Source organism: Centruroides vittatus, unplaced genomic scaffold, assembly GCF_030686945.1.
Source record: "Centruroides vittatus isolate TY-2023 unplaced genomic scaffold, ASM3068694v2 scaffold_576, whole genome shotgun sequence".
Lineage (NCBI taxonomy): Eukaryota > Metazoa > Arthropoda > Arachnida > Scorpiones > Buthidae > Centruroides > Centruroides vittatus.
The window spans coordinates 776,362-798,530 of NW_027122713.1; the positions used below are offsets into that span (position 1 = coordinate 776,362).

At 29.8% G+C, this 22,169-nt stretch overlaps 1 protein-coding gene across 3 annotated transcripts in view; it reads left to right on the forward strand.

The window, feature by feature from the left end:
* Sik3 (Salt-inducible kinase 3) overlaps positions 1–21,553 on the forward strand; it is a 106,680-nt gene extending 85,127 nt beyond the window's left edge. For all 3 annotated transcript variants that reach the window (XM_067287708.1, XM_067287706.1, XM_067287707.1), the window contains exons 6-15: positions 840–963; positions 4,977–5,209; positions 9,817–9,967; positions 10,319–10,434; positions 10,727–11,051; positions 11,879–12,006; positions 14,432–14,535; positions 15,889–16,031; positions 16,250–16,455; positions 18,083–21,553. In XM_067287708.1, coding sequence (XP_067143809.1) covers positions 840–963; positions 4,977–5,209; positions 9,817–9,967; positions 10,319–10,434; positions 10,727–11,051; positions 11,879–12,006; positions 14,432–14,535; positions 15,889–16,031; positions 16,250–16,455; positions 18,083–19,561 — 3,009 coding nt within the window. In that variant the 3' untranslated portion in view covers positions 19,562–21,553. The remainder of the gene's footprint in view (positions 1–839; positions 964–4,976; positions 5,210–9,816; positions 9,968–10,318; positions 10,435–10,726; positions 11,052–11,878; positions 12,007–14,431; positions 14,536–15,888; positions 16,032–16,249; positions 16,456–18,082) is intronic.
* The last annotated feature ends 616 nt before the right edge of the window (positions 21,554–22,169 follow it).

A 22,169-nucleotide genomic window follows, 5' to 3' on the forward strand; every position in this document is an offset into this window, starting at 1 on the left:
GATGTTATGTTTTGCATTTATTACAAAAAAAAGTGAAGTTTCTGTGAACAAATTTAAAAGAAATGGAATTATTCATTTACAAGTCTAAAAATAATCATTAAAATATAAAAAATATCCATAGAGAATGAAAGGATAGATGTTTTCAAGAACACTATCCATCAAAATGTGTTCTCTTTGAAAGACAATGTAATGAATATTGCATAAACTTTATTGTTTTAAGAAATATATTTACAAATGTTAAATTTGTTATAAGGAGTTGTAAAGAAGAATTATTCTCACTAGAATTTATGATGCTTCTCTGTTGATTTTCATTATAACTTTCACAGTAATAGTTTAGAACTTAAAATTATAATGAAAATCAAACTTACTGCATTGATGTTAGTCTCTATTGTATTGGGTTATAAAACTTTATTCTCCTTTAGAAATAACATTGCCATGTTTTTCAACAATTCACTTATACATGTAACTACAGAATTTGGTTTTTTTTTATCATTATATTGTAACCATCAATTCTGATAAAAATTTAATAGTAAGCTACAATTTTTAGAATTTACCCATATGAAAATTATATTATTTATAAAATCAAACCTTATCATTTCAGTTGTTAATTCAAAGATTTTTATTAGTTGTTATTTTTTGTTATAAATGATGATAATAGAAAAATAAGTTAAGAAATGAATCTTGGAATATAATTAAATGTTTATTCTGAGGAATAATGAAAGTTTACAAACAGAAAATTGAATAATAATTTTTTTAAATATTTAAAATGATTACTTATGATACGTATTAAATCATATATATAATTTAATTATAATATTACATTATGCACTTTTTTACAGAGTCTGGGAGTGGTATTATATGTTCTAGTATGTGGAGCATTACCTTTTGATGGTAGCACTTTACAGAGTTTGAGAACACGTGTCTTATCCGGTAAATTTAGGATTCCATATTTCATGTCCACAGGTAAGTTTAAATTGAAATATTTTATATATCGATTGCAATGGATATATAAAATATTTAAAACACATACCAAAATAAATCAATAGGAGTAAAAACTCTTTTTAGTATTACAAGAGATGAAATAAAGACAACATTAAATTTAAATACTTTTAAACTTAATGTTGTCTTATCATTCATTTAGGAAAATCCTGTATAATAGGCAATATTAAGTTTAAATATTTTTATACTTAATATTGCCTATTATACAGGATTTTCCAAAATGAATGATACTGTTTTAAATTACTGTAATTAGGTTAATTATTACCTGAAAAGTATGTGACATACACAAATTGATAGAGTAACCATCTGAGTTTCATCTCTCATCTGCATTCAAGCACCTTGTCTACTACCTGTAGGAGGTGTCATAAAAGAAAATGTTGACTCTGCAACTGAGAAAGCATTTTGTGTTCTGCAGTTCGCAAAGATGAAATTGCTCATCATTATGCAACACAAGTAATCTGCAGGAGCTGTAGAATTGTGGCTGCTGTGGGAAGAGTGACAATGGATATGCTATAGTGAGTGTAGGAAGAATTTGGGTATTGATTGGATGTGTGCCATGTGACACAAGGTACATGCATTGAGAAATTTTAATGAGAAAATATAAAATTTGGACAGTTTACCAATGTTTTAATGTGCATTACATTGTTCTCAGATAATAATTAATATAAAATGCTATAATTTTATGTTATTGTAATTTTTTGGAAGACCCTGTATGTACATTGTTCTATACTTTAATATCTGAATATCATGTTCATACAAATAATTTTTATAATTAGAAAACAAAATGTTTTTAAGAAGTTAAGAATTGTTGGCTAATTAAGTACTTTTAGGTACCTAAGTAGCCTAAGCAGCCTAAGTACTTAGGCTACTTAGCTTTCACTCTCAAAATCATAAACTAACTAATAATTGCTACTTAATTTTCAAACCGATTTGGAAAGTTGTCTTTTTTTAGGGCTTTGTTTTAGAAGTTTTTTAAAAATTAAAATTTTTACATAAAATTTGTTGCTAAGTCACACAAAAATGTTAAATAATCTTCCATTTACTGGAGAACAAATAAAGTTTTAGTTTTCATTACAGACTGTAATTTATACAGAAATAAGATTCTTAAAACACAAACAAAATATGACAGCATAACTTGATTTTATTTTTGAGATTAATGTATTAATCTCAAAAATAAAAAATGAAAAAGTAAAAAATAAAAGAAATAACTACAGATATAACTTAGTAAACAGTACACACCTAAAGGTGATGAATGTGGTACGCTAGTAATGTTTCGATGAATTCCCAATCAACTCATTCGTAATATCAGATCCACTATCTTTAACAAGTGTTATCCAGTATTCTTCTGTGAAAAACAAAGATAGGCTTACTGAGAGGAAAGTGTTTGGGAATGAAAAATTGGATCCGGACCCATGGTTTTCAATAATTGATTTAATGAAATATTATTAGTCTATCACATTCATCATCTTCACATGTGTGTTGTTTACTATGTTATATCTTCAGTTATTTTTTACTTTTTACTTTTCAGTTTTTACTTCAATATGTGTATTTAACTACAACCCTCTCTATCTGGGATATGTTACTCATTCCTATATGTTATAATGCTTAAAAAAACAGATTGAGAAAATAGCAACAATGATTCAGAATATAGTACATAGATTCAAAAACAACAGGAAAAAGAGCAGAAATTTTGCCTCCAACCATCCATAACCCAGAGATACAGTGAAGTTAATTTATAAACAATTGGCTCATTCATTCATGCATACATGCACGTGTATGCTATTGCAGAAATATCACAATATACAAATTATTATACAATGGCAAAGTCATAACAGCATCGAAAGAGCTCCAGGGATATATTCCATCCCTGTCATGGATGAGAGATTTGACTGAAAATTAACATAAATTGGGGTCGTCATCAGATAATTACCCAAGTAGAATCAGAGAACATAAATATGACATCAATCATAACAAACCAAGTACCATTCTGGCCATCTATGCCACAGAGCCTGTAGTAGTTGGAAATCTGGATGAAGCCAAATTAATAAAACAAGTTGGCATTGAGAAACACCTAAGAAGTTTAGAAATGCTGGAGATTTATAAAGTGTCTTTAAAAGGAACTTGCATAAACCACAAAGATTCTGAATCATTATCGACAGTGTGGAAATTGTTTTATGAAAAACCAAAAAACAATTCATCAAAAAGCCTATAAGTTAATGAAGAACATATAGTACTATTATAAATATTTCATCATAATTAGACCATCTCATAAATCCTGGCATTTGTAAATTACATGGTCCATGAATCCTATTTGTTTCATCTTTTAAATTTTAAAATATATTAGACATACATCATTGCACCTGCTAATATTCCAATTTAGAACAATGAAGTTTTGAATTCTCAACAGACCGGAAGAAGACTAAGAAAGGAAGTCAGTAATATTTATCAAATAGAAGAAACAGTGCTGGAAAATTACTTAAAGTACTGTTCTACTCTCCTATAGACACCAGGATTTATAAACTACAACTCCAAAAACGAACCTGTTACCGGTGTTCTTTGCGAAAATTGTCTCACGATTGTCTCACTAATGTTTTCGAACTTATAAAAGTTCGAAAACGTTAATTAATTACTTAAAGGTGTATTTACTTGTTTTTTGGACTTGGTTTTAGCTTTGATAAATTCAAAGTTCTTACATGCTTATTTTTGAATTTTCTGTCACATGATAGAACATGATAAAACTCTTAAACAATTATTCAACGTTCCAAACAATGAAATATTCAATCATTTAAATGCTCCAAAAATATTAAAACACGTTAATAACATTCGTGTTCCATTTTTTATTTGTGTGTGTCTGATTATGGGATTTTGATCATAAAAAAACATTTAAATCTAAATAAAAAAGTGGGCTCCTATACTGTTTCTAGCCTTATGTTTTCTTTTTTATTGTAAATATATTTAGTAAATAAGATATTTAATCAAAAATATAAATATGAAAGAAGAGATTGAAATGATCTAAGATTTGCTAATGTTTACTAGTAATGCTTATTTAGTGATGATTTACTAGTAAACACTAAACAAGCAGTGGAAATTGTGGCTAAATCTATTACAAGAGAATACAAAATAAAACTAAAAACATACATTTTTTAATCTTTAATATCAGGCAAATGTATTCAAAATTAGCTGATATTATTTTTTTAGGATATGATTATATTAAAGAATATACACATACATATATAAATATATAAATAACACAAATTAAAGTAGATGTGTATGAATGGAAACAATGGAAAAAATTCAAATAGAAAAGATGGTCTTTAAAAAAGTGTGTTGTTTGAAGAAGAAAATAATTAATAATCATGCTCTTTCAGTTATAACTATTTCATACTTAAATTTGGAGTTACAAGAAATAATTTAAGAAGTTGAAAAGTTACCAAGGGTAAAATATAAAACACCAAGATCAACATTGCTGTTTCGAGAATACAGAAAAAATATAATGAATAAATTCAATCTTAGACTAGAATAAATAATGTGATGGAAATGACCAAAGATACAAAATTCACTAAAGTTATGTAGATTAGAAACTGTGGACTGTAAAACACTCCTTTGAAAATCAAAACTAAATTAAAAACTTTAATTTTTACTTTGCATATAAAGTTGCTTTGTTCAGTTACAACAAGGACTTAATAAAGATTATACTTTAATAAGCATACACATTTACAATATAATGATTTTACTGAGTACTAAAACATATTTTCTTAAATACTGCCTTTTACAAAACACAAACATGCACACACAATCCAAATATTATAAAGCTATATAATAATTTTAAAAATGAAACAATAATAATTCTAATGTGAAATAGATCCAAATAATAGAATTTTACAATTATGTATTAATAAATTCTTTAAAAAATTATAATATTTTACCATTCAAAGTGATTTTGTGAAGAATGTAGAAATTAATTATATTTATTTCAGAATGTGAACATTTAATAAGACACATGTTGATAGTCGATCCCGAAAGGCGACTGACGATAGATCAGATAATAAAACACAAATGGATCCAGCAGGACGGACCCGATCGAATATTTGACGCATTGATTGAAACTTACAGTATGAATGGTGGTCCAGAAAATAATGAGACAATCAATGAATTGGTACTAGACCACATGTTAAGGCTTCCTGGAGTAACAAAAGAAAGAATTATTGAGGTATTTGATTTTCCTGTATTTACATGATAACATTTATTACTACTATTAATATATAGATGTCAAAAGTTACAAAAATTATCTAAATTAGTGTTTTTTATATATTTGAATTGAATGTTGTTATGGTCTATCTTATTCAAAGTTGCTTGAGAAATATGCCAAAAACATTAGCAATTTTGTAAATTTTGGACTTCTAAATATTAAAAATAGTAGTAACTGTTAATATGAAAGTAAATAAAGAGTTGCAGACAGTTTTGTTTCTGTATTTAATAAATAACTTTATTAATGTTAATATTTTATAACAAATACTAGCTGACCCGGCCACGCGTTGTTGTGGCTTAAAATGTATCTATTATCAGTGGCGTGCCGTCATTGGAAGCGATGGAAGCGCCGATTCCACCTTCCAATGACCTCCTCCTTGTATTTTATAAAATATAAATTTTTATATTTTAACGTACTTTGAATTAATTAAAATGAATATTTTATTATAACTGCATTATGTATCTTTTACAAATTTCTATACTACATGTGGAAAAAAAACAATAAGATTGCTATTGTATATTCGAATAATTCGGTGGCGGAAGGAATGTCGAAACTGGGTCAGTTTCTAATCAGTTAGATTATATAGGCATTAGCACATGCTGTTTACAGAGCACCAACCTCACCCGGTTGACGGCCGGATGGCCGAGCGGTAAAGGTAGCAGCCTACCGCTCTGGGGGACCCGGGATCGAATCCGAACGGGTCGAATAATCCCCAGGAATTTTTCGGGGGGTGGTCCGTTCGGATATGTCGGGCCCCGTCCCTCACCACCCGGTCGCCCCATTGTGGGCCTGGCCGAACCCATAATGGGCCTACTAAAAGAGGCCCTCTTAGTGCCCACAGGGCGGGAAGAGTTAAACAAAAAAAAAAAAAAAAAACCTCACCCGGTTTAGCTGGTAGAAGCGACACACGCGTACGGAGTCCAACTTTATAACCCGGACTGATTCTGAGCTGTAGTAGGCTTTGAAAATTTAAATATTTTTGCAAAAGTTACGCAAAATCCTTACGACAAGTGGGCGTTTTAGTTTTAGTTTAGTTTTAGCATCGACATTGGATCGATTTATCGACATGTTTCTTATTTTATTTTCTGTTAAAAATTAATGAGTTTTCATGTTTAATTGTGAAGTTTGAATGTTATTTAAATAGATAATGAAATAATAAAGTTATGATTTACATTTATTATATAAAAATAAAGCAATAATAAAAAAATCAATTTATTATAGATAAATTATCAAATATAAATTATTATTAAAAAACGGGGGTCACAAAAAAATTATGAAATATTTGGTGGGCCGCGAGTATAAAAAGGTTAAGAACCACTGCCCTAGACCATCACTGACGCGCAATTAACTGATTGCCCCTGGAAGTCGGCTTCTTACAGAAACACAGCTTCCCTGTCATCAAATGTCACAGCACGCCACTGTCTATTATAAATGTGTAACACTTCCCCCATGGGGGGAATTTCAAAAAATCCCTTTTCAGTGTATATTCTGTTGACGTCACCTATTAAAACGCAATTAAAAACGCAAAAAACCGCAAGTAAAATAGTATAAATAGAAGCCGAGTTCTTCACGGTAAGCCTTAATCCTGTCCCTTTCCCCGCTGGGGAATATCGAAAAATCCCTTTTTAGTGTATATTCTGTTGACGTCACCTATTAAAACGCAATTAAAAACGCAAAAAACCGCATGTAAAATAGTATAAATAGAAGCCGAGTTCTTCACGGTAAGCCTTAATCCTGTCCTTTCCCCGCTGGGGAATATCGAAAAATCCCTTTTTAGTGTATATTCTGTTGACTTACCCTATTAAAACGCAATTAAAAACGCAAAAAACCGCATGTAAAATAGTATAAATAGAAGCCGAGTTCTTCACGGTAAGCCTTAATTCTGTCCTTTTTCCCGCTGGAGAATATCGAAAAATCCCTTTTTAGTGTATATTCTGTTGACTTACCCTATTAAAACGCAATTAAAAACGCAAAAAACCGCATGTAAAATAGTATAAATAGAAGCCGAGTTCTTCACGGTAAGCCTTAATTCTGTCCTTTTTCCCGCTGGGAGAATATCGAAAAATCCCTTTTTAGTGTATATTCTGTTGACGTACCTATTAAAACGCAATTAAAAACGCAAAAAACCGCATGTAAAATAGTATAAATAGAAGCCGAGTTCTTCACGGTAAGCCTTAATCCTGTCCCTTTCCCCGCTGGGGAATATCGAAAAATCCCTTTTTAGTGTATATTCTGTTGACGTCACCTATTAAAACGCAATTAAAAACGCAAAAAACCGCATGTAAAATAGTATAAATAGAAGCCGAGTTCTTCACGGTAAGCCTTAATCCTGTCCCTTTCCCCGCTGGGGAATATCGAAAAATCCCTTTTTAGTGTATATTCTGTTGACGTCACCTATTAAAACGCAATTAAAAACGCAAAAAACCGCATGTAAAATAGTATAAATAGAAGCCGAGTTCTTCACGGTAAGCCTTAATCCTGTCCCTTTCCCCGCTGGGGAATATCGAAAAATCCCTTTTTAGTGTATATTCTGTTGACGTCACCTATTAAAACGCAATTAAAAACGCAAAAAAACGCATGTAAAATAGTATAAATAGAAGCCGAGTTCTTCACGGTAAGCCTTAATCCTGTCCCTTTCTCCCGCTGGGGAATATCGAAAAATCCCTTTTTAGTGTATATTCTGTTGACTTACCCTATTAAAACGCAATTAAAAACGCAAAAAACCGCATGTAAAATAGTATAAATAGAAGCCGAGTTCTTCACAGTAAGCCTTAATCCTGTCCCTCTCCCCGCTGGGAAATATCGAAAAATCCCTTTTTAGTGTATATTCTGTTGACGTAACCTATTAAAACGTAATCAAAAACGCATATAAAATAGTATAATAAAAGCTTCACGGTAATGCCATAATCCTGTCCATCTCCCCCTCAGTGGGGGGAATTTCGACATGATATATTATATAAAAACACGTGCGTATTCGAATGCAACGTTGTGTCAAAATTTCAAAGGAATTGGTAGGAACAAACGAACGTTATATTTTATTTATATAGATGGATAGAAAATGATCTGCTTTAGTCCATTCTCACAGAAAAGCATAATGCCTCACAGAAAAGCAAACTTAGGTCGTCGGAAGTTAGCGCCATCTGTTGGACATAAAAGCCTTAATCCATATATAAATATATTTTTGAAAGGGGGGAAATGGTGGTCTTCACATGTGACAGAAACCTTCGTGGGAGTGTATTAAACAACTTCCCGAAGTTTCATGGCAATCGGATAAATGGATGTGGTAAGTGCATGAAGGACACACACACACACAACACACACACACACACACAGACATACATTCATTTTTATATATATAGATTAATAACTAAATTATATATAAACTTATTGATTTATTTTAAAAATTAATTTAAAACTAATCTACACTAAAGACTATTTTGAAATTGAAGATAATATTTTGTAAACAGATTGTTAAGAATATATAATCATAATTAATAATTAATTTAAATTAATCATCAATAATCATTTTTAAACTTAAAAAATTTATATATAATTTCTCTAAATACATTTTATTTTTGATATTAAAGCATATTATTAACATTAGCAAATATCAATATCATTTAATTTGTCTGAATTTTGCTTATTGACATCAGAATATGAAGCTGACTGTAGATAAATAGTATATGAGATGTTTTAAATAGTGTATTGTTGACCTTTGATGTAACATATAAATGATAGTCCAATTAAAGCTACCTTTCTTCCAAATTGAGAGAGAGAGACCATTACTTCTGGAGGTTGAGTGCAAGTCGTTAGCTTGTTTCATTAACAACAAAAATATATTTTAAAGTAAATCAATGTTGTAAGGTATAAAAACAAATTTTATACATGATAAGATATATATATATATATATAATGTATAAAGCCTACATTATAGTAAATACAATGGATACAAATGCTGTACTTCCCAACAAGGACATAATGTTACTTTACTTTTTTGCTTGGAAGATAGGAATTAATAATTGCTGACATGTTGTCTAACAAACATTCTACGCATTCATAAAATTTCTGCTAGGCAGTATATTTCACTTATGCATATAAAATTACCATCTTTTCAATACTGGAACAAATTAATTAATAAAAATATTTAACTAAACCTTTAACTTCCAGTAACAAAAATTTTTTAATGTAAAAAATTTCTGACAAACATTTTTGACCTTAACCAAGGTTTGCCTCAGGTCACTAATGATATTCCTAAATTGGAGTGCACAGAGCAAAAATTTGTTCAAAAAACTTATGGATATTATTCCGAAATTCCTAGGTACTGAAATTCCATTACAACATTTTGAAACAAGTAAATTTAGTATGCTCTTTTTTGATCTGTTTAATTAAATGTAAAAAATTAATTCAAATTAATTCAAAGAAGAAAAATAGGATCAAGATTTCATCATGTTCTTTATATAGTGTTGCTGTTTTGAGATATGTTATTTTTAAGTATATTAAATATAATAATAATAAAAACATATTTAAATATTTTGTGTTTTATAATTTTATCTTTTATAAATTTACAGTCAGTAATGGGAAAATGCTTTGATCACTACAGTGCTATCTACCATTTGTTGTTAGATAAACTCAATAGTCAACAGAAAACGCCACTTATACCACAAAATCTTCCAGTCACTTCACAAACTCAGAGAAAATCAAGTATTACTACAGGCATAGGTAATTATTAATTATATTATTATATAAAATTAGTTTATACGTAGCAAAAAATATAATTAATCAAGTGTTACTTTATTTATCTTCTGGCATTACTAAATTTGTTGGTATTTGTTAATTCTCTGATATTATGGACTGTAGGGAATCTTGGATGTCTTGGCAACTGATATCTATTTACTATATTTTAAGACAGCTTTGACTTAGAATACAGTAAATGGATATCAGTTATGAAGATTGGATCATTCATAATTGGAGGAAGGTCTCCAATTATGTCTTAATTCTACATATTAATTAATAAAAATTAATCTTATAATTAAATATTTCATAAATCTATATTTTTCTCTTTAATTTTAGTAGAGAAAACTGTTCCATTTGAAACAGCCGAAGCAGAATCCAATATTGGTCCTGTTCTTACAGTTAGTCCTATACATATGTTACAATATGTTTCTGAAAATCAAGCATTAGAAAAGGTATTTTTCTTTTTTAAATAAACACTACTTTTTTATTGAATGAATTAAATATCTATCTGAAAAAATATATTTACATATCAATGATCAAAACTAATCATTTGATATGTAAATATCAAATGATCAATGATGAATAAGCAAGTCATATTCCAAGGGAATTTAGAAGGGAAAAATATATTGTATTTGACATTTTTATAAGAAAAAAGTGTGTCTTATAGTCCGTAAAATACGGTATTTAGTCTATAAATTTATCTCTGTACTATAATATAGTAAAAGAACATATTATTCTTTATAGTTTGGTGATATTGAATTGGAATCAGATGAAGAACCAACGCAAGAATCTGTTTCTCGGTACCAAGTGATACGTCGTCATACCGTTGGACCCGGAGATGTTCAGCACGAACAAGTTTCTCCGACTGCAGCTGGTGAATTGTGTGCCAGTAAATTAAGTCGTCCATTTCAGCCAATATCATCTTTTTATCCGGCACCTGTTTTTCCACTTAGTGCTTTGCCAAATACAAATCTACCTCAAAATTTACCACTTGTTCAAAATCAACCACCACAAAATTTTACAGTGAAAGACCAACATTTGTTAAAGCCACCACCTGTTATGGGAGCTAGTAAGTATTTATTTTTTATACGATGTTATATTGTAGATAACAATTGTTGTCTAAGTCCTGTTCAGATGTTTTGTTGGCATTTATGTATAAAATAAATGACTTAATTTACTTATTAACTACAATAGAATTTCATTAATCTGAAAATTATGGAACCAGCTTGGTGCTGGTTCATTGAAAGAGCTGAATTACAGGACATTTTTACTTTTTTGTAAAAATAAGTTATATGCAATCTGAACATTACAGACATTGCTGTACATTTTGTACCAGTGCAAGCTGCTGTATGTTTCTGATTTGTTTTTGTATCCTTTTTAATTAGTTGGAAGATGATACAATGAATGTATTGTGTTAAGCTCCATTGTTCATTATGCAGATAACTTTCCAACATGTATCAATGTGCACAGCCACACCCTCATATTCACCTAAATTTTTGCTCAGGATCTTTAGCGCACCACATAGTTAAATAACTAGTAGTTTGTTTTTGATTTATTTCTTGTCTTATTATTATTTAAATAATAACTTTACAACTCATTTCCATTTAAATTAATAAAAATGTTTTAGTAAATCAAAATTTCATCTGATGATAGCTTTGATAAAATAATTGTTTTATGTATTTAATAATTATATTGTTAAAAATTGTAATCAGTAAACTATAAATACTCCTTAAATTTTAAAGAGTATTTGAAATTTATCCTAAGGAATCAGAAAGATGGTGTCTTAATTATTAATTTGATAAAGCAAAAAAAAACTTGTTTAAAAATTTCTAAAATTTCTAGTTAAATTTCTAAATTAAAAAAAGAAGAATTAAAATAACCTTAATGAATTTTTAGTTGGTGGACTTGGTAGGCGTGCATCTGACGGTGGAGCAAATATTCAATTATTCTTTCAACATCAGCTAATTCAGGGTCAACTAAGTCAACCATCCAGTAATGAGAGAATATCACCAGCAATGCAACAGGTATGTGTATTTTATATTTACTTATATTTGTACTGTATGTAAAGTAAATATTCACTTTTACAAAAAAGTTTTTTTAGAACATTTAGAATAAACTGTGTATTTTAAATTCAAATATTATTCAATTATAACAGTATACTTTAATGGAGAAAATTTAACAAACAAAAAATTAGGAATCTTAAGCATTCTAATATTTCAAATTTCTACCACTCGTCTTCAACAATGTCAAATAGAGTACATCGCTGTTGAAAATAGCATGCAGAAATGCTCTATTTGGTGTTTTTGAAGAACAGTCATAGCAGTTTGAAAGTACTAAAATGGGTACATTCCAGTGTGCATCAAACAGTACATTAGTGAATGATGACGTACTAAAATGTATTCTGATATTCACCGACGAATTCATTGGTGCAGCAACTGATGCACATCACACTCGTTGGACTGTGGACGTGTGGATATGGTGAGCTCTGATGTAGCATGAAGCAATATGGCTGCCTTCAAGGTTATATTATTATCATTTTTACTACTCATCTGTAGTTATTTTGATAAAATAAGTCTGCAAATGCCAGTGTAGCACTATTTGCTTTTGCCATCTTGTTCGGTTGCCAACATCCAAGTTAAAGCTTATTAAATCATTCACCAATGCCATTGGTTATGGATGAGACTGATGTATACTGAAATATATTTTTTTACAAATTATTTTTAGATATACATAAGTAAAAATGGACGAGAAAGCTAACTAAATACATTTGGAAAATACATTTGATAAATGCAAAATTTTATAGTTTTAGTCAAATGCGTGTGTATTATTTTCTTAATGTATAATTTATTAAGGCATATGTAAAAAGATTTAAATAGGTGCTTTTAGAAAAAGGAAAAATTGCTGTTTTTTGATTGTATACTTTAATATTTTAGAAAGTTTTAAAAAAATACATAAAATTTAAATAATTACATTTATTGTTCTTTGCATTTCACACTTTTTAAAATTAAAATAAGTTTTTAATTGATAAAAAAAATGTAAATTTTACATATTGGTTTACTTGTAGAATGCCATGTTTAATGTTTTCTGCATTAAATTTGATGAGACTAAATTATTTAGAAAATAAGCTTGTAAATGGTTTTAAATGATCTTATTTTAGTATTAAAAATAATAAAAATCACAAGAAAGAAATAGGAACTTGATTGCAGAAAGAACTTATTCTCATGTTCTTTCTGTATATACATTACATTACCAACAAGAAAAAAATCAAAGTAAATTTTTAAGCATCAAATCATTATTTTGTTTAATTAAAATAGAATAAAATTAAAGTTCTTATGTTGTTCTAGTGATTTTTGATAAATTAATATTATTTGCAAGTTGTGTCATTTTGCTTAGTTATAAATTATTTCTGATATTTACCAAATAGCTAAAACTCAAATCAATTGCAAAACATAAAACCAAATCACACAATTATATAAGTCTTAAATTATTGGATTATATTAAGGCTAATTTAATTAAGTTTCCTGAACTAAGCTGTAAAATTATCATTACTAATATGGTGTCAAATTTGTTTAATATGTATGTGGGTTAATTAGGGGTATTGACAATCTGTAGCTTTTCTTGCTGTACCAGTTTTTATGGCTTTTTTAAAAGATATGAAAGTATTGCTTTTCTCAAACTCGTTTTTGTGACTGATATTCTATGACAAAATCTAACAGCTTAACAAAAAGCTTTCTCATAGCAGCATTCACTGATTGTTGAAACCTGCTGATAAAGGGACCAGAGTTATTTTATAATTTAAAAAGTTGCAGAAAAGTGGCAGTTTTGATTCCTCAAAAAAGCTTATGCCAGCCAATAAAGTCATTCAACAAAGATGAAACAGCAGAATTCATTTTACAGTTCATAGCTTTCATAAAACACTGGTTTTCTGAAAGTGAAGAAAGCTTCCTATTGCGAATATCTTTATTAATTCTTATTGAAATTTTGACTTAAAGTTATATGGTCATATCACTATCATGTACAAACATGTACCTTTAAGCTAAACTTTTAATTATAATTAATAAATTAACTTTAATATAGCCCAAAAGTAATCTGAAGTTTTATGCTTCTGTTTTGTAATAATTTTACAATATGATTTGATTCTTTCAATAATGTTTTTTGACTTATTTAAGTTATTCCATAAAAAAAACTATAACAGATCTGTAAATAAACAAAAGCGTACATGGGCATTCAAAAAGTTTTGTGAGAAAATAGTTTATTATTAATAAACAGAATGCTATAGGAAAGGATTAGAAGGATCTGGTTATGTTGGGCCCTATCTTTCACTGTCCAGTTACCCAATTCTGGATGTGACCAAACTCGCGACAAAAATTATTGTAAATTAGGAACAATGTTACTTGAAAAATAGGATGAATACAGTTTAATTTTTAATTAAACAAATATTATTTATAGATATCTCCAGTAAGTGCTACTCTACCTCAAGTTCTTCAGGTGTTAGCAGTTCATGAAGATGATGGGGATAGGGAAGATTCTTCTGATAGTGGTGCAATATCAAGGTACTATGATTATTCTTAATTTCATATAATTACTGTTATTTTGTATACTCTTTCTAGTATTTATTGGTCAATAGAACTTCAAAAACTAACAAAATAGCACAGTAAATTTTGTCTTTATTAAAGGGTCCTAAAATTAATGCAGGATTTAAATTTTGTGCCATTTTTCTTCCATTGGTTTGGCATTGTCATCTGAAGGGATATCTTGTAGTAAACACATTGTAGTTAGTTAATATGGAGTGATACATGATAGAGGAGCAGGTAATGATTATCAAAACTTATTACAAGTATGGGGAAAGTTTTGCTGTGACTGTGCAAATTATGTGGCATTTTTGGTTGGAGAAACATGCCAAATGAAATGCAAAGATTGTGCAAGGAATGACTGGTGCATGCCTAATGAGTGACAGTTTGGTATGGATTTTGGACCAGTGGAGTGACTGGACCATATTTCTTTGAAAATGAGGCTGAAAATGCACTTACTGTTAATGGTGTGCATTATTGCAGGATGATATCAGAGTTTTTGTGCCTAATTTGGACAGCATGGATTTGAGTGACATGTGGTTTCAGCAGGATTGTGCTAGTTGTCATATGGCACACAAAACAATTGAGTTGTTGTGGCAGAAGTTTTATGGATGACTCATCTCACACAACGGTGATCAGAATTAGCCACCAGCATCATGCAATCTGACACCATGCAACTTTTTTCTCTGGGATTTGTAAAGTCCAAAGTTTATGCCACTTGTGGCTCTTCTAGACCCTTATTGTAGCTCCTGTATATTGGACCCCTACCCCTTATTAGAGATAAGGGTCTGACTTTGGTGTTATTCCTTTATATATACATACACACAGTATATAGATTATAAAATATAAAATACCATTTCAAAACGGATGCAGCACTCATGTATATCTGACATACAGTCTATTGGTGTGTATGGCTTCTATCATAACAAGGTTTGGCCACTTCTGTTATATAAATATCAATATATTAAATTAAAATTGATTAAATAATTTAGAAAATTATTAAAGAAAAGATTGACCTAGAGCAGAAATTGAACTGAACCTTCAACTCCCACTTACTGTGCACATACACTGCCAACTACACTATTCAGATCTGGGTTTAAGTCAAAAAAACCTAGTAGTTTCTGATAGTATAAAGGGATCCAGAGATCCTTGATATGAGAAAAGATTTTTCCTTCTAGAATTTTCGGATTTATTTAACTGAGTTTCTTAATTTTTGTTGTTATTATAAGATGATGGCATAACTTCCTATCTCTAGCCCAAATGTTTTTTGTAATCAGTATTCTTGTAGCCCAAAATTAGGGTTTTTTTGAGTCATATATATAAATTTAATTTTAGATATCTTCAAACAAGAGGACACAGTAAGCGTCATACACTTGCAATCCCAAGTGCAGAAGAAGTTCAAGAAATGCAGTGGAAAATGCAACAACCGTTAAAACAAAGGAGAACGGGTCTTTTAACTGTGATGGAAAAGCAATCAGGTATTTATTCCATGCTCCTATTACACTGCATAATTTCATTAATTGTTTATTTTCTTAAAGATTTTTACTATTTACTATTTAATTCTACTAATATTTATTTTATTACTTAAAAAAATATGACTAAGATTAAATAATATTACTCAGTTACAATAGTTAAAACTATATAATTTTAGTTAGTAAAATACATAAGTTAATGGTAAATTTTTATTTTTCATCAGCTAGAGAATGTTTTAAAGATTTTAGTAGTTTTCATTCATCCTCCGGGAGGTTTTCACCGGTTAGAAGAGCCAGCGATGGTAGTCCCCAAATTACTCAATTTAGAGGACAGCTGGAGAGGATATATACACAAACTGTATCGTCAGCTCATGAAGACGAAAGTACAAATTCAGTAAAAGCATTACAACAAGAATATCAACAACTTCAGGTTGGTAGGGATTTTTATGAAATTAGATCATTATAACATTGGATTTACTGTGTAGCAATAATCTCATGATTCACCAATTATTTTAAAACTTGATTTAGGAAATTTCAAGAATATTTGCTGTGTAAAAACTTTACTGTTTGATATTGATTCTCTCTATCTCAGATATGCCATTAGCTAGGAGAAGACTAGTTTCATTGCCAACTCCATGGAAATAGCAAGTAAAAATATACAAATGCTAAATAGTTTAAGGAACCTAAATTTTATTGGATGAAATGTTTTTTGGAACTCTCTTGTCCTTTCATCAACGAAACAGTGTAACATTTCACTGATGAGATGTTTGACAGAACTTATAGATGTTTTTGTTTGAATTTTCTGATCTGAATGTTCTACAGATCTGATTATGGGACAGAGGAGTCCTAAAAAATTTTAATTCCATAAAATTTTGGCTTTCTTAATCGGTTTAGCATTTGTACATTTTTACTTGAATGTCAACAATTAAAATATTTCAAAAAGAATCTTTACATTTGACAAAATAATTCTGTAACAATGACAATTATATTGCTAAAATTTTATACATTAAGTTTTAAATTTGCTCTTAAAAAGTTTTTTCTGGAGTTCTTGTTATATCAGAAGTGTTGTAAATAGAATGTTTATGCTCTGTAGTCACTTTTAATATCTGAGGATGAGAAACTCTTCAAAAACATTTAGTGTGACCTTATACTTCACTACAATAAATATTTTTGTAATGAGTTTGTAACAAAGAATTGGAAAATTAAGCTTAGAACTGTCTTCAAATGAACTAACACATTTAATATTAACTTCTTCTGATAAATTCTTCAGATTAAATTTGATAATATACATAATACAGTCATTTAACTTTATTTGTATATTTACTTTATGGGGTCTTCCAAAACGAATGCTACCATTTTAAATTACTGTAATTATGTTATTATCTGGGAAGTAAATAATTTACACCAATCACTAGAGTAATCATCTGAGTTTCATCTCCCATCTGCATTCAAATGTCTTGTTGTCTAGTACTCTAGGAAATATCATAAACAAAAACAACAACTCTGCAACAGAGAAAGCATTTTGTGTTCTGCAGGTTGCAAAGTCAGAATCATTGCTGTTCAACATGAATTATCTGTGGGAGCTACAGAATACAATTGTGGGCCTGCAGGAGTTGTAGCATTGTGGCTGTTGTAAGAGTGACAACAGATATGTTGCGCAAGCATAGGAAGACTGAGTATTGATTGGATGTATGTTGTGTGACATGAGTGCACATATTCAGAAATTGAACTTGGACAGTTTTCAAAGTTTCGTATTTAATGTACAGTATAACATTCTCAATAATAATTAACATAATTTCAGTAATTTGAGATGCTGGAATTGATTTTTGGAGGATCCTGTATTTTTGCTTTTTGAACTTAAGAAGCAAGCAGCTGACAATCTCACTTGATACATATTTTCATTTTATATTAGTAAATATAACCATATTTAAATTTTCTTTTTATAAATTTTAAATATTATACAGTTATTGATTTAATGTCATAATCAAATAAAATATTTTGAATTTTCTATAATTATAATTTACAGCATTAATTGAAAAATAAATTATTGTTTACAGCAAAAACACAGTGGAATTACTGATACTCAAATATGGGCTGAAATGCAAAGAAGACATTCTTTACATATTCAACAGATGGCACATCTTCAACCTGGTCTTATTACAACTTCAGCATCTTCACCACCTTCCATAGCTGGGTCACCAAGTCATCAGACTCCGCCTAATTCAGGTTCTCCAGCAGTTCTTACTCAACATTTACAGAAACTTCATTTACAAAGAAGAGGGAGTCCTGTGGGATTTGGTGGACATGATTCTCCTCTCCAAACGTTTCAACGTGTACAACAGTTATCGACACCACATTGTAGTAGTCCGCCTCCCGTAATGCCGACTCCTTTTGTTTCGGACGTGTCTACGGGTGCCGTTTCTCCCCCTTATCCAAGAGGATCTGGAATTTCCTCTCCACAAAACAGGACTTCACCTCCTCCTCATTATCCTGATTCTCCAACTCATGTTCCAACTGTTTATCCACGAATACAATCAATTGTCAGTCAGCATCATCGAAATAGTCCTCCACCACCTTTTCAAAATTTAGGAATGATTCAAGAAGATGCAACTGAACACATCTCATTATCTACTAGTTCTCTAACAACACCTATGTTAGTAGCACAGACTGATTCCATAAAGACTAGTGGTTTAGAACAGAAAAATTTTCCACAAATTAGTATTACTGATGAGACTGGAGAGGTAAGGATGAGTTCAACACTTCTTTATCCAGAGACTTTTATACATGATTCTTATAATTCTCCTATGATGGGTTTCTCACAACAGTTTGGTAATGTAGGACAATTACAATATCCTCAAATTTTAACTTCTCCACAACCATCGGAACTGATGGACACTAGCAGTTTAATGAGCCAAGATGTTGAAATGTCAAGAATTGGCCAGTTTCTTCCATTGTGTGAAGTTACAAATGAGGATACTATTTCTGATAAAACTCCCTGTAGTCCTAAACATGCTCAAAGATGGGTATCTACCCAAACCACTCGTGAATCCTATATTCAGGCAGAACACTTAAGAAGAACATTCCCTCCTACTAGTCATGGAACTTCAGAAATAAGACCACAAGGAGGTGAAATAAACTTGGTATCGAGTCAGCATGGACTAGGAAGTGATCCAAGTAGTCTTTCATGGCAGCAGGGACTTAAAAGTGAAACTGCAACTTTTTCTGAATTACGAAAAACACCTAGTGGTAGTGTCAGAGTTTCTTTATCTAGTAATATAGAAGGATCAATGTGTGTAGAAGATATACTTCAAGAAATTCAGCAGAGGTTGGATCCTAAGGTTCGTGGTATGTCACTTTTGTTACAACCATCCGAGAGAGGTTTGGCTGTCGAACATCCGGCGGGCGTTCAGATCGAACTGGAAGTTTGTGAGGGACCAAGACCAGAAGACAGAGGATTAAAAATGAGAAGGATATCTGGTGATAGTCTTCAGTATGACCAACTTTGTCACGAACTTATAGCTTGCATGAATATTTGAGAAGAATTTTTGGCAGTAATTTGAGTTAGCTTATTTTTCTCTTTAAGAAGAAGTTGCTTTTGTGACAAAAAGCAATTTACTGTTTGTGCCATACGATGCACACACACACTGATCTGTTAATTGTCTCCTAAGTTTTGGAGACAAATGGCTTAAGGTGACTAGTCGAAGATCCATCCCAATACAACCTTTGGCCACCTATGTGTCATTTTATTGTGTGACACAAATGCAGAAGGGCCATAAATGCCTGCACATTGCTCATTATATACATGAGAAAGTGTATTAAACACTGAGTGTATAATATGTTTTATAGAAACTTTAATTTACAAATAATTATAATTGAATGATGTTTAGAAAGGTGAGATGGAGTTATTTATTGCTTATCAGTTCAAACATCAACGTAAATGCAACCGATAATTCACAATACTCTAAAATTATTAAAGAAGAAAGTTGCTGCAAAAAGAATAAAATGTGAATATTTTAAACAGAAAAAATTATTCCCGAAATTATTTGTATTTAGTCAAGTTAAAAGGGGGAACCATATCACAATTTTAGGACAAAGCAACAGCATTTTATGTACAATCTCATCTTCAGAGTGCAGCTTTCATTCTACAGAAATGCACAGGTGCCTTTAACTCCTGTAAGGCTTTGTAGTCAAACTGATTAACTTAATTACACTAATTAAAACAATATACGAGAAACGTTTATTTACATAAAAGAATTTAATCTTTGGCTAATTAACATGTAGAGAGGCATAAAAAAGCAATTAAATGCAGCCTTGTGTAAAAAAATTCATTAGTAAAATGCAATGATCTCATTTTTATTTTATTGACAAATGCGTAAATCCCAGGTGGTGGACTATGCTCAATTATTAGGTAATGTCGATGTCAGGTGTAAAAAGTAAGTTAAAACATATCTGTTGGGATTTTATTTCAGTTGAAGTAGGAACATACGAGTTTGAATGCAAATTTAGAGCAATTATGTAAGTAATGTGGCATGAGTTTCATGCTCTTTGTAAAGTCATGTATATCTTATGTATATATATGTTAAACAAGGAGTTAAATCTCGTATATTACATTTATAGTTATTTAAGTAGAATCAGATACGTCGGATTGGGTGAAACTACAAAGCCTCATAGGATCTTTAATTAAAATGGTATAAATTAAAGACAATTTCTGAAAAAAACAAAATTATTTTAATTAGTTTTTAGCAGAAATTCATAATTTAAAGCATATCAGACAGCATCTTAAGCAATGGTTGATTGCAATATTCAAATTTAAGTTTATGTAAATATATAGCAAGAAAAGAATTTAAGTGTATGGTTAGTGATTAATAAATAGGCATGAATATCTCTCCGAGATTTTGTCATGCAGAAACTTGCATCACGTGATAGATTTGATGCAAATATTAGAAATAAACTAGACAGTAGTTAGTCCTTCAGTAGACACGAAAGTAATTAATGATTAATAATAATATAATAATAATAATAATAATAAATAATAATAATAATAATAATAATAATACCCTATCTTAATTGGATGAAATATAGGGGTAAAAATTTGTAAAAAAAATAAAATAAAATAATAAAAATAAACAAAATGGACTGATTGGAAATTAATATTTTATATAAGTTCCTGCAGATATTTTTTGATTTTTTAGAATTTTATTGTGATGCAAGGGATATATAAAAAAATGTTTTTGTGATTATAATCTACAATCCAAAGTTTTTCTTTATCTTCGTAATGTTTTTATCAAATGTACTTAAACTGGATGTTAAAATAACCGAATGATGCTGTATGGAAGAGAGTTCAAACATTCACCAATTAAAAAAAGAATCATCTCCAGTGTTTAATTTGATCAGAATTTTAATTTTAAGAGTGTCTCATACCATGTTTGACTCAGACAATCTTATATACTGTATGTTTCAAGATGTTTAATACATGCCAATACGTGTATAAATATAAAGAAAGGAGGGGAAAAAAAAAATATATATATATATATATATATAGTAATATATATATATAATATATATATGCTAACATGACCATTACATACAGTACATAATATAATAACCTAAGTGTTAACGTTCTTCTGAATCTGTGATATTCTTTGTGCAGTACAAATTACTTTTCTTAGTGATCTTCATTCTGTTGTTATTTGTATATATATTATCAAGAAGAGTTTTGTGATTATCAGCTATTGTTTACGTTTGGGGAATTTGCTCGAAATTTCAAAATCATTTCCTCTCTTATGGATAAAAATATCAGAATTACTTCCATAAGAAAGTGTATTTATTAATTTTTTGAAGTTTATTAATTTAATATATCTTATTAAGTTTGGAAAATGCATTTGGAAATTTCGAGCAAACGACAAATCTCTAATTATATATATTATATATTTTTTAGTTTCAGAAAGCTGGAATGTCGCGATTTGAAATCATGAACTGTAAACTGTGCCTTTCCTTCTTATCACTTTGTAAACCTCAGCAAAAAAATAGATATTCTGTATATGTTTGTGGAGTGGATAGAAACAAACATTCCAAAAAAAAAATAAGAAAAAAAAATCTTAACTCTCCAGTACTTTCTGTCATTTTTCTTGACAATTATGTGAT